The 18,031-nt window shown below is 39.2% G+C and overlaps 1 protein-coding gene across 6 annotated transcripts in view; it reads right to left on the bottom strand.

The window, feature by feature from the left end:
• The window catches only part of MLLT10 (MLLT10 histone lysine methyltransferase DOT1L cofactor), a 121,950-nt gene that overhangs the window by 1,740 nt on the left and 102,179 nt on the right, over positions 1-18,031 (bottom strand). For 5 of the 6 annotated variants that reach the window (XM_039704702.1, XM_039704709.1, XM_039704684.1 and 2 more), the window contains 8 exons: positions 17,092-17,209; positions 15,691-15,763; positions 11,072-11,226; positions 9,013-9,201; positions 8,516-8,604; positions 8,032-8,390; positions 3,002-3,104; positions 2,057-2,269 (listed from right to left, as the gene is read on the bottom strand). In XM_039704702.1, the coding sequence (XP_039560636.1) occupies positions 2,057-2,269; positions 3,002-3,104; positions 8,032-8,390; positions 8,516-8,604; positions 9,013-9,201; positions 11,072-11,226; positions 15,691-15,763; positions 17,092-17,209 (1,299 nt within the window). The remainder of the gene's footprint in view (positions 1-2,056; positions 2,270-3,001; positions 3,105-8,031; positions 8,391-8,515; positions 8,605-9,012; positions 9,202-11,071; positions 11,227-15,690; positions 15,764-17,091; positions 17,210-18,031) is intronic. The other variant, XM_039704713.1, reaches the window with a different exon arrangement.

Here is an 18,031-nt window from a genome sequence, read left to right as displayed (position 1 = left end):
AACTGCTGCATTGCAAAAAATAACCACGTACTGCAGAATGAAAAGTGGAAAAGGAAAGAACTGAAGGAGCAGTGCTGTACTGAAGCAACTAATGCTAAGGTCATGAGAGGCAGCTTTAGAAAACACCAACTCTCCCACTTTCCTTCCAACAGGAGTGGCTGTTTCTGCCTGTGGGTCTCTCTGAAACTGCAAGAAGGTCAAGAGAAACACCAGGTGACCTCTGCTACATTTGCCCACTGGAGAGGGCTGAAATCTACACTTCTCCATCAGAACAAATACAATTTCTAATTTGCCCCATCACAATTCTTTTTTTCATATATTGCTACAAATACATTTCATGCAAGTATTGAACAGGACTGAGCAAAAATCTCATCTCATTCACTGAGCATTCAGAAATGTCTGAAAACCTGCTTCAACTGCAAATGAGATTAAAACAGTTGAACTCTGGCAAATAGAGAATTTGTTAAAAACAGCTCAACAATCCTTGCAACTTGTCTCGATTCCAGCCTTAAAAAAATATAAAATCAATTTCAAAAGAAATTTTTGGTAAGGGCTTTTGTTCAAAAGATGTTCTGAGATTAATGTCTGAAAACCTGTTTCAACTGCAAATGAGATTAAAACAGTTGAACTCCGGCAAACAGAGAATTTGTTAAAAACAGTTCAACAATCCTTGCAACTTGTCTCTTGGAATTATTTATAGCTACCTGTTAACATAAAAACTGTAATGGCATATTTGTAAAAATACACTGCATTGTACAGACCCAGTAATGGCCATTTAAAATAATCAAAATAACATCACAAAGAATATTTTGCTTGGATTTACACAAAATATAGGATCTCAATCCCATTCACTACTAATTTTTGGAAAATGAGCGAGATCAGTTTTAAACATGTGAGAACAAACTGTGAACATTTCTGAATGGAGGCAAGCCCTGTGCCAGCACGTTTGCTGTGACAGTCAGTGACCATTCACAGCTCTGACATCACAACTGCCCAAACCCCAAAGATGAACAAAAGTAAGTGCTCACGATTTTGAATGGAAGGGAGGTGTTTCCAGGAAAAATCATCTTGAGAACTCATCATTTATGTGGTTTGTGTCTGGAGGCGTGTACTACCTGGAAGTAGCCCGAGCTACACAGAAGCCCAGCCTGAGTCCTCCACCACAGTGCTCCTAAAGTAACTGGAGGATTTGGGAGTGGGGAGCAGAGAGGGGACTCATATTTAGCCCAAACTCTCCCCACCTGCTCTTGCAGACAAGCTGCTCCTTCTTCTCTACCACTACCACTTGCTGTCTTCTGCAAGGAAGGCTAAAACTTTATGTCTTCCTGCTCTGTTCATCCTTTGTTTTTCCAAGTTTCATATGCTACTTCCTTCATCTTATTTTTAATTGTATGACCCTTAAAGAATGAAGCTTGTTCTCTGATTTCTTGGAGAAAGAATTCTTGTCTTGGGGATGGACATTACGGGCAAATACTGAAAGATAATGGAACACCTTTGCCAGAAAAATGTGACTTGTTTCTTTATCTGTCCAGGAAAGGTTTTATGACTCTATGAAGCAGAAGAGCCTCTCAGCCTCCCAGTGCACAGGCTCATTTTCCCAGGCCAGCACCAAGGTGCACCTAGCACATTCTGCTAACGAAGATTCCACCTTCCCAGCAACGGGCTCCTCACCTCTCAAGCCACCAGCCAATCCCCACAGCTCCACAGGGCCTGAGGCCTGGCCAAGGCAACTCACCAGTAAGGTGGTGAAAGGAATAATGCACCACAAAGTGGACACAACACTGGGGCTGTAGTTGTAATTACAACAGGAAGGCAAGGGTCACTGGATTGGTGTCCTGACCCAGGGAACAACAGTGTGCAGCAGACATGTTTGGTGTGACTGAAAGTTCACACATTTCTGAGCTTCATTTAAGTGCAGTCCAAGGCTCAAGAAAAATAAAATAAAGACAAAAAATCCACCATCTTTGATTTGTGAATACAGGCACATAGCCTGCTTCTTATCTTTTAGTTACCTCCTGGAGGTACTGCAGGGAAGTGAGGTGAGAAGTATACTTACTGTCACCTTCTGAGCTGCATTATCTCCGTGAATTGAAAGGAATGGATTGGTGCCAGCTGCATTAAGTGGTGAGGCCTGTGTGCCTGAAAGTAAGTTGTTTATGGGTATCTGTGCTCCTCCAGTAATCTGCAACTGCTGTACTTCAGACTGATGGTGTTGGTGATGGTGATGTTGTTGCTGTACTAATTGATACAAAAGGGCCTGATGCTGTTCCTTGAGCAATATGGGGAGAGGGAGGAGGAAGGAAAAAATAAAATTAGTTTCTGAAAAATAGCTCCTCCCTGGGTCCCTGCTTATCCAGATCTTCAGTCAGTGCAACCCTTAAACTAATCCCAGCTAATTTAGGTTACACTAATGAAGTTCCATGAGACTGTGGGAAAAAGTTCCTGTCAGACTTCCTGAAATCAGGAGCTCAGCAGAAGTTCAGCTAAGCCTGCTGGCTTCATCAGGCCTCTGTCAGAACAAACATACCTGAGAAGACTGTACTAAAACTATACAATTAACATTACAAATAGTTAAACCAGTTACCTAATGCCCTGTATGAATACTGCAAGCAGAGCAAAAGCAGCTCATGAGATGATACCCGAAAGTCTTTTGCTATGTTCCAGTGGAATCACAGACAGGTTACAGTACTGTTAGAATCCACACAGGCTCCCAAGCTCTACTGCTCACAGCTGAGACAGACAAGCCTCCATGTCCACACAGGACAAAATGGAACTCTAGGCACTGGGGAATTGTTATTCTAGCCATACACAGAGCCCAATAATATCCTAACATTTTAAATTACTATCATCCAAAAAGGTTGAATCAACTGAAAGACTAAAATATTATCAAAGCCTTTAATATCAAGTCAAATGCATTACTACTATTTATATTAAATTTAGGAGTTTATCCATGCCTTAGAATACAACAGAGGAATAAATCATAATTAACTGGAACACTTACTGATGTGAGTTGCTGGGTACTTAGTAATTGCTGAAATTGCTGGTGCTGTTGATGAAGTAATAGCTGTCTCTGTTGGTCAGAAAGCAATCCTAGTCCCGAGGCACTGTAGGGTTAGACAGGGTAATACTGTGGTTTATATGGAAGTATGGGAACTTCTTACTTCAGCTTTGCATTAAAGAAAATATGTATACAGACAGACAGACCCTATTTAGCATTTGATTTCATACTGCAAATATTGTCCAACTGTCCAGCTGCAATTTCTGACACCATCCCCAAGTCTCATTTATGCTGAGCACCAGCAACATCTTGCCTGTAACATGTCTACTCCATGCACATTATTTGAAACTCAGATAATAATTACCAATTCTAAAGTACTTTTCAAATACTTTATACCAAAAGGCCAGATTTTATATTACAAGACAACTCTTACCAAACTTTGACACCTAGTTACCAAGCATTTATTTTACCCTGGTTTCCTTCTAATTCCCATCTTTTGTGTCATTCAAACCACTCTTATTGCCCACACCTTGTCTGTAATTCAGCAAACACCTTCAGCCTTGCAAGGGGCCAAGGGATGCTGCTGTGGAATGAAGCTGCCTCTGCTTTTGCCAACTACTTCACTCCCAGTCTCTATTTTCATAGTTTTATGTAGTAAAACTGTCTGCAATATTTAGGAAACCGGGCAGGAACAGATCCAGCTGACAAGGCTGTAAATAGAGGGTTTCTTCAGCTATACCAGTTTACTGCAAGACCAACAGCATGAACAAGGGTGTGTTGGGAATAGCAGACCAGGAAGACAGCTGGATTTACTCTTTCAGTACAGTCTTAGCTTTTACTAGTTTTAAACACCCATTAAAATATTAAGGTGTTGTTTCATGATAGGTTTATCCTGCTGTTGAAAAATTAAGTATTCCCTTTCAGCTGTACAACTTCTGTCCCCTCTCCTCATACTGGGTCTTGAACAATGGGCTGCAACCTGTGGGAACTGAGCTGAAACTTTAACCAACACAGAACACACTGACAGAGTCTCTGTTAATGTAGATGAGGTCACTGTGTGATGCAGAAGTTCTAGTAAGAAGCTGTGCACAGGATGACAGGATTGCTTGTTGGGATCTGCAGTAAGGAATTATTCACCTAAATCACACAAATCCACACCATTAGGCCACAATCATGTAGCTCCTCAGGGCATAATGTTTATCTTGCATTTTGCAGCAGCCAGCAAACTCTGCTGTCATTTGACTTTGTCTTAACTAGCTAATATGAAAATACCCAAAGCACCACCATTCTCTCCTACTGGGACAGGGCAAGCCACATACAAACTTTGTCTCACACTTTGTTGCATGGTCTCAGCACTAGGGGACACACCTGGTGGGCTGCACTTATCATTTCCTATGGGGAAAGGGAAGCCTGTGCCAACTGGAAGTTTGTGGGTTGGATGGAATCCACCCAAGGCTACTGAGGGAGCTGATGGAAGTGCACACAGAGACACGTTCAATCATTTTCCAGCAGCTCTGGCTGATTGGGATCTCAAGATCCCAGCTGACTACAAGATGGCAAACGTGATGCCTGTCTAGAAGAAGGGCTGGAAGGAGGATCTCAGCATCAGGCCTTGCCAGTCTGACCTCGGTGCCAGGGAAGGTCATGGAGCAGATCCTCTTGCGTGCCATCACACATGTACAGGACAACCAGGGGATCAGGCCCAGCCAGCACAGGTTTGTGAAAGGCAGGTCCTGCCTGACTGACCTGATCTCCTGTGACAAGATGATTTGTTTGGTGGGTGAGGGAAAGGCTGAGAATACTTCTACCTGGGCTTAGGCAAAGCCCTTCACACTATTTCCCACAGTATTCTGACTAGATTACCATTATTTCTTTTTTCTCTTTTTACCTCACTTTTTCTGTATTCTTCTATACTGGAATTAATCTTCTCTGCTGTTTTTGATCATTCTTTTATCCCATTCTTTCTTTTTCCCAGCTCATGTTTTACCTTTGCACTTCTTTTTTCTGCTGCTGTTGTCCCTTCTCTTTAATCGCTCTGCCTGCCTCTCTTGCTCTGCATTGGCACGTGAAAGAAAACACCCTCAGTCAGCAGCTGAGATCTCAGTGTCTAGAAACAAAACCGAACTGCAGAGGACAAAATGCTGTGGCTCCCAAGCTTCCCAGAAGAGACAGTTCACTAAATTTTACCACAGAGCTTTCTTTAAACCAGATCAGCCTGGAATGTAAATTTAATCCTTTCTAGCTTCTCATTAAAAGGTACATGATCAGTCTGAAACTCTCCATCCTACACTCTTCTCTGGTTGTGAGAATGTAAAGAAACAATCCTATCTCTTTCCTCAAATCACCTAATCTCCCACTTGCTGGCAATCTGTACTAAGCCATCTTTTTTCCCAGAAAAGGATCAAGTATTTTTCTCTGTTGAATGAATGTGGGTTCTTTTACCTACAACTTGAAACTCTCTCCAACAACAGTGTGCAAATCAGTGTTTTCTCACCTCCTTGAGTACCACAGGTAGAGTTCATATGAGGACAATATGCATACAGAAGTCTTAATGTATTAATGAACACTTTGCCTATTTTTCACATTAAACTGTTGGAAGAGATTCTGGAGTTTGTGAAGTTACTGTAACAAGCAACTTCCAGGAACATCTGGCAAGTCTTTCAAAATTACAGAACAATACCCTGAAGTTAGAAAGCAGGGCTGAATTCTCATGTATGAGAATTCAACATTTCCAACATGTTGCCAATACTGATTTAAACCACCTCCAACCTTGACCCAGGCACACAATTCTAACCAGGGTCAGAGAGCTCACATCACCACGGCACCAAACCTCTGAGCTCTGCCTGTGCTTGGTACCATTCAACCTTCCCACCAGGGCAATTCCAAGAGGAGGGGTACCCTGGGAAATTCTACATTAAAGAAATAGTCAACCAATTGTCACTGAAGCAGCACCAAACTCCAGCCTGGCAGGTGTCCCACAGAGTTCCAGAACCAAAAATTTCAACCAGTGGCAAGTATTTTTTGGTCTATTTTTTTTCCTTCCTTCAAAATCATCCCAGAGCCTCTCTGCAACTTAGTTCCCATAATAAAATGTTTTTTTCATATATTTCACTAAAGCCTTTCTAATGGGATACAGAGGAATGAGGAATGCACATGTCATTACCAGAATCATATTAGCACTAACATTACTGAACATACAACCAGAAACACTGAAAAGACACAGAAAATAAGGTTAATTTTGAAATACCTCAAAAGGACGAGGGCCTGGGAAATAATGTGGATGAGCTCAAATAAAGCAGAGAATTGTGTAAAAAATGCACTTTTAAATTTAATATAAACATTAATTTTAAATTATTATTATTGAGGGAGCAGTGCAGAAAGAGATCGTGCCAATAGAAGCAGAGAAGTGGAAGTGCTGACAGACTTGTACAGCATAAACTTGTTGTAGCAGAAAATAGGGAGTCATTGGGAGTATTCCAGACTCTGCTAAAGGTTGGAATGAAAGCTTAAAAACAGGATACTGCCTGCAGTATTTTGTATGAATTGGAACATTCTGCTACTGGGCTACACAGTGAAGAGTTTCAGCACTTAAAATGGATATTAAAAAAAGAAACAAAAGAACTTCTGCAATACAAAAAGAAAGAAATCATCTGTGTATACAAAAAATCATTTGAGAAAACAGTGGCATGACTGGTATTCAGCATAACTGATTTATTCTAGCAGTACCTGGAAGTGGAAAGCAGCATGAAACTGGTTAATATGATTGATCTTCTCTAGTATTTCTCACTCTTTCTCACACTTTTGGGGAGAGAATGCAAAATTTTTGTGGTTTTCGCAAACCTCTGATGCTCAAGAAAGACAAAAACTTTTCATGAACAGAATGTCTTGTTTATCCTATGAAAACTCATGTTCACAAAGGACATAAACTATGAAAAATACAGGCTCCTCAGTAAAAATGTAAGGAGACATGCAAACAACAGGATACACTTGAAAGTATCAGATTTTATGAGCCTACTGAAGCAATACCACACAATGACAGAGTACACAAATACTCAGGAGCTGCCAAACCAACAGGAAGTGAAGAAACTGGAAAAAGAAGCTAGGAAATTAGGGATCCCTTGCATCATTACAATCTCATATGTCTTTTTTGGATGGATAATCCACCATAATCTCCAAAAATAAACTCTACTTAAAACACGTAATCTGCTCCCTATTTACAGGCACTTCTTTCTACTGTACTTCTCCTTCCTAAGGGAAGGACAGGACAAGGGGTGTGGGGAAGGGGAACAGCGAGAAAGAGTTGGCCCAGTCTCTGCTCTATCCCAAAATAATTCCAGACCAAGAGGTCCATTCCTCCTCCTGGAAAGCAGCTGTCTCCTTTTGTTCCCCATTTGCATTTGCAGCTCAAGCAGCAGCAGTTCATGCTACTGAGGGTACCTGGCTCTGGTGAAAGGCTGTTAGGAATATCACAAATGAATCTTTTTATGCATTTAGCAATCCATAAGAACACTGCTTGAAAAGCTAATTTTGCTGGGTTTGGAGTCAGTGCAGGCAACTGAAAACCATGCAACTGTATTACAACTCTGGTTAGTTATGCCTATTACATCTTGAATTACACGACCATATACCCTTCTCCCCCTCCCCCCTTCTTACTGCAACAAATGGTAGCTTTTCCAGAGCTCCTTTAATCCTGGAAGAAAAACTAGCAGGACAAAGAATATTGTTTTCTGAACTAAAAAAAGGAGCTGAAGCACATTTACATAATTACATTTGTTTGGGAATGTGACTTGATTAAAAAACAGGAATTCACTAGGATTCCCAAAAGCTCTAGAGAAAACATCTTTTCTTTAACTCGACTATTTGTGCTTCCATTAAATGCCTCCTCACCTTCATTCACAGGTCAGGAGCAGAAGTTACTTTGACAATTATAGGTGAAGGAACAAACAATATATTTGGAGAAGGACAAAAAAACCCAGTTAACCCGAAGAACAGCAGGCACTATGAGGAAAAACATAAAATCAACGAATTCTTACCTGTTATTTAGCGTGGTTGGCAGAGGATGCGTTGCATTGGGTGGCACGGTTGCATGAGTGAGAGAAGGGTTCTGTGATATTGTTGCTGGGGTCTGAATTACCCCATTTAAAGCCCCTACAATTCCATTGATTGCCAGCTGGCTGGCTGGCAGTGCTCCAATTATTCCACCCACAGCCGGCACTGCAGGAATGGTGGAGGTTACAGTCTGCATACCACTAGCCAGTGCCCCCACTGTCACACCATTGACCTGCTGAACTCCGGGGACTCCCGAGCCTTGCTGGGCCGGACTCTGCCCAGCAGGTGGTGGAGTGGAAAGCGCTGATGAACTGCTGGTGCTTTGTCCGCTGGAGGTTATCTCCTGGTGTCAAAACAAACAACAAAGCCCCCTCAGCTGCATAAAATTTCACCTAACACCACAATGCAAGGACTGGGATGAGTTAACTTGTAACAAGTTTAGGTTTAGAAGAATGAAATAAAAATTACCTGATTTAATACAGGAAGAGAATTGTCAGGTAAAAAACTGTTTCCCAGATGAGGGCTTTTACTGCTGTTCAAGGAATCAGTGCTAGGTGCTAAAGTAATTATTTAAAAAACACACAGTGGTTAAATTTCTTGAACATGTAAAAAGATTCAGAATAATTATTTTAAAATTATGACAAAGCTAAACATAGAAAATGTAAAGTCAACTTTAAAATCATTGCTGAATAGTAAAATATTAACTAAGTAATTGGTGAATCAATAGATTCAAACAGATGTGCTCCAAACTGAAGTAAAAGAGAAGCTGCATTGAAACAAGCAGTAATACTTCAGAAAAATAGACCAATTGATGTTTAAACATTTAACACATCAGCAAATACTTGGTCTATATTCATCCTACATTTATATTCATCTCCCATCAACAGCATGCGTGGATGAAATAGATATTTCATATAAATACATGCTCAAATTACTCTGACACTTTAATAATCCCCTCTACTTACGTGCTTGCACTGGGAAGGCATGTACTTGGTGAGAAGGGCTGGGGTTGGAAGTTATTGTTGGAAAGGGCACCGAAAGCTGTGCATTGAGAAGCTGCAGTCGCTCCTTCTTTGCAGTCAGATTCTTTATCTGCTCTTCCAACCGCCTATTTTCAACTTGAAGTTGGTGTAATGATTTAAGCATTCCTAAAACTAAGATAAAAATGCACACATTATATTCCACAGCCACATTCAATGAACAAATGACACCTTCATTCAGTTTTAAATTCTGCCTTACATTAAGACCAGCATGTATGTGAAACTATGAAACTATTACAGATGTCTGAATTTTAGTAGAAAGATTTAAGATCAATTTTGAGTAATTTAAATTGCAGAAAAAAGTTAACTGTGTGTTGTAGTCGCAGTTTTGGAATACCTCTGCACCCTGGCTTAAATACTGATAGAGTAGCATCTTTAGGGCCAGCATACATTTTAAACAAAGAGCAGCATGTGGTAACTTAGCCCCAGATCAGAATATGAAAGTAGTAGTATTTTAGTAGCACAGGTCAACTGCATAGTTGGGATAAATCCAGTTCAGCTGCAGTCACAGGAATTGCAAACCTATAAAACTGAGAAATTTGACAAGAATATGCTCATATTCAACTAACAACACAGGCAACCAACAGCGTTTATATCAAAACAACCAAGTTTCTGAAAAGGGAGTTTTTCAGCCTGAATGCCCTGGCCAGTGAACGATGAACGTGCAGGAACAATGCAGCAGCAGAAGCGCTGGGGCGCAGCTGTCCCAGCGCACCTTGGCGGAGCTGCGGGCGGCGATCTCGGCATCCCCCAGCAGGGAGCACTCTGCGAGCACCGCACTCGCCCGCGCCCGCGCAGCCAGGGCATCACCCCGCCACTGACCCGGCTCCTACCGAGCACGGCCTCCTCAAACTCCCCTCTGGCTTCAGAACCTGGATTTCCCAACCAGTACTAGAGTGTGCTTGTAGAGCCCTACCGAGCACGTCCTTTTTTTCTTTTTTTTTTTCTTTTTTTTTTTTTTTTTGGGGGGGGGGGTTGCCTTTTTTTTTTTTTTTTAATTCTAAATTGTATTTGTTTAACATGACCTCTAGAGCTACTACAGACATAAGTCTACTGGTATAGGCACATCTGGTCATTTCCCAAGGATTTAGCTTTTATCCCTCCTCTTCAAGAACATACAAAGGAACCCTCAGTGAGCTCAAATGAGATGCAATAAGACTTAGCTAAACCTGTCCTCCAGCTATCATGTTTAAAGGATTATCCCTGCATGAATTTCCTCACAATTAGCATTTTTGTCAGGATACCATTCATAAAAATACTAACTAGATACCTCCTTACACTACCAATGAGAAGAATAATGCGTTCAATAAAATATAACACAAACCATAACCTGGAATAAAATAAATTTTTTAACATATTCAGTGATTGTCTTTGATACTGATACATTGTTGAATATGGAGATCCACATGATTTACTGATCACTTATGCTTTTAACATATTCATTCTTGGACTATTCCACTCTATTAAACTTAACTTGAGAAAATAATAATTTACTTGCTTTAGGAACTCGCAAGAAAGGCAGAACATAATAAAGACATGAAAACCCAGTAGGACACCTGCCTAACATTTGTAAATATTTTCTTTTCAAACAGCAACAGAAGTAGAAAAGTTAGATTTAACAATAAAAAATTATTACACCAATTTATATTACACAGTATAAAGAAAAATGGGGAACTGTACTACAATATTTACAGTAGCGGATCTAAGAGTTCAGAATTCTTTTCCAAACTCTGCAACTGGACCTGCAAGTTACTTCCTCTTGCATGACACAACTTCCCCATCTATAAAAAGACAGATAATTGTAGAGAAGTCTTTTGTAATCTACTGATGCCATGCACTAAGAACTATGCTAGAACTGTACACCACAGTTATATTTCAATTCACAGCAGAAAATAAATTTTATTAAAATTCTTGGACAAGCACAGAATAGCAGTTCTGAGTAACAGCTGACAAAAGTCATAATAAACAGATTGTGAGTACTTACTGTCACTGGGGGTGCCTTGCTCTAATAAAAACTGTTGTCCTTCACTCCACTGCCTCTCGAGAAGCTGTTCTATGCTGGCTGCTACTGGGGGCAAATTTTCCCCACAACCATTCCCTGATTGATCATAGCGAATCTGCAAGCTGCTCACAGGGGATCTGTTGAAAATATTGCAATTTATTGTTTAAAGAAAAGGATGAAAGGAAATGTATTAGAAAAAGGCTGGTGAAATTTCTTATATCAGCTCTTAGCACCTACATATCTCATGCTTCCAAGACTAAGTTAATTCATCAAAATCACTAAGAATTCCTGGTTCTCACTGCCAGGGCTTTAATAAAAGAAAGACGTATTATTACAGTGCGAGAATTTATACAGAGAAAGCACATAACCTCTTCTTGCATACAGACTAACAAGACAGTAACTGACAAACAGCATGGAATTAGATTATACAACACACACTCCTACAGCAGGAAGCCATTATAATATGGATACACAGGGCCCTGACTTCAGGGGCAAAGAAAACAACCCACACCAAACTTCAAACCTTTCCCTGAGAAAACTGGGAAAAATAAAACCAATTTGTTAAAATTATCACATAGAAAGGCCATATATAACCTGACCATATATAACTGACTAACCTGTTCTAAAAACAGTCATGTAAATCTGGATTTTTGAAGGACTACATGAAAGTATTTCACAAGGATTAGAAGTTATCCTCTGCCTGTACTGTGAACACTTAATATACCTCCTTTTTAACTCATAATCACACACAGTTCCAAGAGTAATCCCCTTGCCACATGTCTTTTCTCATTCAGATAAAATTAAATATTCAGCACAAAGAAAGCTGGCTACCTCTCTCAGGCCCTTGGAGAAGGCTTCTTTTGCATTGGATGGGGCACAATTTAACTTGTGAGCAAAGCCAGATGTTCTGATGCATTTCTGACTCAGGTTTCTGGTCTCGTGAATGCAAGGTCCCATTGCTCCTACAGGACCAGCACCAAAGCTCCCTAAAAGCTGGTTCTTGGTTTTCTTGTTGGTTGGGGTGGTTTTATTCAATTCCAGTGAGCTCAGATTCTCAGATACTAGTTGCTACTGCAAGCAATTGGTGCCATCATGGGATCACAGCTGTACTCTTCCACCCCTAGTTCAAACCTACCAACAAGACCACCACAGTCCCAGTACAGGACAACACAGAGCTCAGGAAATCAGTGTGTTAATTATGATTACCGTAATAAGCAGTGGTCACAGCACATTAGCTACCTAATGACTGTCGAGCATTTTGTAGGCACCAGAGCAAAGCTATTTTTACGAGAAAAGGTTGTAAGCAGGTGACTTAAGAGCTCTGTTAAGTATTTATAAATAGTTCCTCTTTTGCATACGGGAAGAAAGGAAAGCACTTGTTAAAACAAAAAGCTCTAATGAATGCGTAACCAAGGTGGTGTTTTTTGACAAGAGATGACAAATCAACAACATGTAACAATTCAGCACAGAGACAGCAAAAGCAGTCTTAAAACACAGTTTACATGATGTGCTGAAGCAGCATGAAGGAAAGTTCATGCAGAAACATTCTATACAGAGGTACTACACTTAACCTTCACACAAACAACCCACTTTAAAAAAACAAAAAGAAATTTTAAAAAACCCAGAAAATAAATGCATAAAACCACTGAACAACTCCCCCAGAAACTTCTCTCTCTTTCTGCATGTTCCTGAGCAGCACATAATGCTGCCCTAACAGATTGTGCCTTTTGAATTATAAATCACCAACAAAATTCTTGTTGGGCTTTGGACTGCTTCCTATCAATTTTCAAAGGCAGAAACAAAGCAGTACATGATGGTATAACCTCTGCAATCCTTCACTGGAAGCCCATACAAGAGAAGGATTTTAAAAAAAAAAATCTAGATTTCTGTGTATTGCAACATTACTCAATCTCTCCTCTTCCAACTGCTCATCCTTTAGACAGGATATGGTTCCTGTATGCTAGGGTTGAATTCTTATTCCAAATAGAACTTGATCAGAGTTTCCAAGGGGATTATAAATGTGCTGTCTGGACTGGTCCAATCCTGCCATGGAGATGAGAACCCCATTTCACAGCTTGCCTGTTTTCACAACTGTTTTTTTGATTAAGTTTGGTAGAGTTACCTATACTATAGAGCATTAATTAGAAGCAATACTGCATTTAGATATAAACATACATACAGATTTCACTGCAGGTATTACATAACACATTTTTAAATCTAAGGTTAAGTATGGGGTAAAAGAAAAGTTTAAGTGCTACCTTGGGAAAAGCAGCAATTCCTTTGCAAAATGGAAACAGCTCACATATACCAGGTATATTTATATTTCTCATATATGTATTAAAGTTAAAATACGACAGCTTAAACATCAAACGGTGTGGTTATACTGGGGTACAAAGATATAACAATATGAATTGGAAATGACCATACAAGCTCATGAGGCACATATGTCTTCTCCGAAGAGCTGCAATCAGCTGCGTCATCAACAGCAAACAAATGTTCTGCAAGTGTTTTTATTTTAAGCAACTCGCTGAAAATCACATGGTTCCTTCGGAGAACTGTGTTATTTATGTATCTCATAAGCTTCAAAGGGAACAGAGTCAGAACTTGCAGCTAAATAATTTTAATAGATAAAGCAGGTAACATTTGGAGTTGCAAAGTTTCCAGAGAGCAGATTTTTTTAAGTTAGCTTTTTATTCACTATAAACTGTATTTTAAGCAACCAGAGTATTTATTTACTGAGTGGGGAAAGTGGGGAGTTACCTACACATTTTAGAATCCTTGAGGTACATGTAATCTTTTTTGTCGCGCAAACCAGGGATGAAAATCACTGACTACTGAACTTAACTGAATGAGTAGGTTTTCTAAATTTTTTCCATGTTAGGTATTTCAAACTATATTTTTCCATCCTTCAATTCTGTTACTACAGCACTGATTTCTCCCCCTTGCTTTCTCTCACACCCCCACCCCTCCCCCCCTTTTTGGCTTGTTTTTGAACAACCCTGCCAAGCAAACTCTCTCTCCTCTTTGCAAAGCCTTCAGTTTCCGTACACTGCAGGAAGCTTTTCAATTGTGGACTGAGGTGGCCTTTGTATCATCCAGTTCTCCTTTAGCATCCCCATCAAAACCAGTTGGTATTTTACCATGCTGCAATACTGGACTGTATATACCCTGAACATACACTCTCTGTAGAAGCATCATATTTAAGTTTACCTTCCCAATATTTGACCAGAAGACAGACTGCACACAGCTATGACCGAAGCAAATCGTGCTAAGATCAGGTCTTTGCATATTAACTGAGAAGGTGTTAAAACTTTTAATTAAGACAACACGTATACATAAGAGGACTACTAAATATAAAACCAAAAGTTCTGTAATTTCCTAATTGTTGAACATTTCCTTTCACAAAATTCTCTGAAATTCCTTGTCTGTATAGATCAATTTATATGCTAATATAAGTATACATATTTATGCTAAGAATACCATCTAATTTGTAAATTCTCTATTTATTATTTTAGAAGCAACACATACTGGAAAACTTAAAAACAAGTTCATGACTAGGTAATAACACGTAAGTATTATAATGGATAATCTCATCCCATCCAGCAAGATGTCTTTTGATTAATTAAGGAATATAATACAAGATCAACAACACCAGGCATGTACATTAAATTACCTAATTTGGAGATATTTGTTATAAATTACCATAATAAACACATGCTATAGCAATAAAACTCATTATTATAATGCTATTTCTGTGTAACTAGCATTTTTTAGCTATCCTAATTTATTTTTTTTCACAATAGATCTTTTTTCAGATAAATATTTCTCATGGTTAGTCCCTAAGTAAAAAACACAGTAATAACACCATAAAATCTACTTCATATTGGATCCAGTATGGAAAATAAAGCTCTCTAAAATAAGGGTTTGCTTAAAATACACAGAAAATATTACTGAAATATTTAAAGCACAATACTGAAATTTTAACAGCAAATATTTTAAAACAAAATAACATGACAGTTTCAGCAGAATTCTTATCTCAAATTTTTCTAGCATATGTGAATTGCAGCAGAACAAAACAATACTTTTTTCTACAGAGAACTACTAGAAATTTTGAAATTGTGAAGGAAAAGGAAGAAAATATTTGCCTGGAATTTTTACTGATATTTAATGTTTCTTATTCTTGTGATCATTGTTAAGTATATGGGATTCTGGAATTTTTGCAATTACAAAACTAGGACTGTGGTAACAAATCTGAGGAGATAAGCGGTACATACGGATTAAATGATAGATAAATCCCTCTAAAGCAAGACTCCATTTCTTAAGTAAGGGAGTAAACCAACTTACCTACAAACCTTAATTTGTAAACCTCATTTCAGTTGATAGAAAAGTAAACTTGAGCACAATTTTAGCTCTTTGGATGTATTAGGGATTTTTTAGAAGGACATACAGATACAAAAATACATGTATTTATACACGTGTGTTTATATTTTTATATGTATGGGCTTTTAAAACACTTTGGTATTGCTGGTAAAAAGACAGTGAAGTTTGCAAATCTTAAAACATTTCTTCTGCCTGCACTCTCCAATGTAAATAATACTTACCGTGGTGAGAGACTTCCTCTGGGTGATCCTCCTCTGCCAACAAGGCTTCGGCTGTTATCTCCGAGATCTTGATCTGCAGTGTAAATATTTCACAGCTGATAAATCGCCTTTTCTTAGATAAGAGTTTTAATATCTGATGTAGATATTTTTAAAATACCTTCAATCTCAACTTCTATCTGTAGTTACTGCTGAAGAGTGAATAAGTAACTAGTTTAAGATTGCTGAACTGTAGCATGTAAGGTGTTGTCCTTACACATTTCTGAGGCTGTACCAGGCCATGGATTATGTTCACTTCTTTCATTCCTTTCAGTTTTACAGCACAGAAGCGTGGTTTGCATTTGCAGTACCCTCCCCTCAGCCACTTTTAATTTGTACGGTGAAAGTAATGAATCACAGCTGTGGACAGCTAATCTGTATGCTTATCACAGCAAATCCTGATGCTCTGTATTTTTTTAACACTTTGCATCCCAAAACAACTCATAAAATATATAACGTATTAAACTTACTGCTGCCATCTAACAAGCACGCATTATTCTGCAAATTTACTGAAAACTTTATGAAAGCGTATAATTCACTAATTCCTATTTATAAGCAAAGCATAGGAAAGCCCCTTGCTAAAAAGGTAGTAAAACAAACAAAAAAGGCCTCATTAAATATACGAAAACGTTTTGCTTGGAAGGACTCAAAAGGGTTATTTTCCCTATGGCCTCTCAATAAAATAACCCTATCTGCCCCCTTCAAGGTTGCCCTCCCCCTATTCTGAGTCAAGTGACCTCCGACCCCTTGGAGGGCAAAGACATGACTGATCCATTCTTGGTAAACTGCTAAACTCATTCCCTTCCCCCAAACAGGCATGACTACTACGACATGTCAACAAATCCTTACGGAGGGAATGAAACAAAGCAAAGCCAGCGGCTCATTAAAACCGCAGCGGAGAGCCCACGGTACCAAATGCCAATCGGTAAATATTCACAAGATTATTAAATGCTGCACAAGTTCTCTAACGGGATCTCTTTCACACGAACTTGTATGTAATGCAATTTCATGAATTATGCAAATAAAGGTTTCAACTATTCACGACAAAACCCAGAGCTGTGTCACTCCGGCTGCAAAGAGCTGGGAACTGAGCGCATCAATCACAGGAGTCACAAGAGACACTGGTGCATTCCTGCCTGCTGATGGCTCTGCTTAAACATTTACATTTCACACACCCAGGGAAAACAAGGGGGAAGAAAACCCGCGCTGTTGCACAGAACTGAGAATTTACTTCCAACACAGAACAACTTTGTACAGACGTTTAATAACCAAAAGTTGCGCAGAAATCAAAAATACAATTTAACAGCCTTTTGAAAACCAAGGAGTTCTGGAAGATGCACATTTGCACCGGCAGAGGAAGCTTACCTGCTTGGCTGTTTTCAGACTGAGCTATAAGTGCTGCCATGGCTGAATTTGGATTCAGCCTATTGCCGTACATGTGGGATGGAGGCAGACTGAGAGAAGATCCAGGTAGGGTGTTTGCCTGCAAGAAACCAAATAAAACTTGAATTCTTTTTTATAATGGGGAGAAATGCTAAATGTATTTTAAAGAAGCCTTCTTGATGCACTTTAATTCTTTTTGTAAGTTGAATGCTTTTTAAAACAATGTATTTCAAAGAAAAAAATGTTTTCCATTTGTGAGTATAGAAACAGAATTGCAGTACTTCGGAAAACAGATCAGGTTTTAAAGTGTGTTGTATTTGTGGTTGGCAAGATCTCCTAATTAAAGAAAACCCTTCTAATAAAAAGTACTGTAGCAAATACTAAAAATACCTGACGTGCATTTTAAAACAACCACAGTTTGCAGAACGGGCAGACTTCCTTGAGATCCTGAAATATGCGCTCAATGCTAGGACTTAGTAGCATGGCGACCATGTGGTTATCCTACTAATTATTTAATCTTATTAAACCATTTACAAAATAAGGGCAGGTAGACAACAGATGTCTCACAAATGCTTGGGTTCCTTACATCACAAGCCGGCTGTGGAGGTCAAAAGGTCCAACTTTCAGCTCTATAGTTTAACTACACAGAGCCATATTTCCTTTGCTCGACTCCGTCATTAGTAAAACGTGCACAGTATTTTGTTACTTCCTATTTTGATAGACTTGGAAGCCTGGTGTTTTTTTGTTTTGTTTTGTTTTTATTTTAAAGAACGCAAACAGCCATTACAAGTATGTTTTCTATACAATAGGGGGCTCCGGGAACCACAGCTTTGCCCTGACCCCATATAAGGAACTGTATTTTTGGCAGTTGGCCAGCTCTACTTATTGAAGAGCTCCCAAAGTTTGTGTTCATTCATGTTGC

The sequence above is a fragment of the Passer montanus genome, unplaced genomic scaffold, assembly GCF_014805655.1.
Source record: "Passer montanus isolate IOZ18808 unplaced genomic scaffold, ASM1480565v1 scaffold10, whole genome shotgun sequence".
NCBI lineage: Eukaryota > Metazoa > Chordata > Aves > Passeriformes > Passeridae > Passer > Passer montanus.
This window is presented reverse-complemented; position numbering and strand designations above follow the sequence as displayed.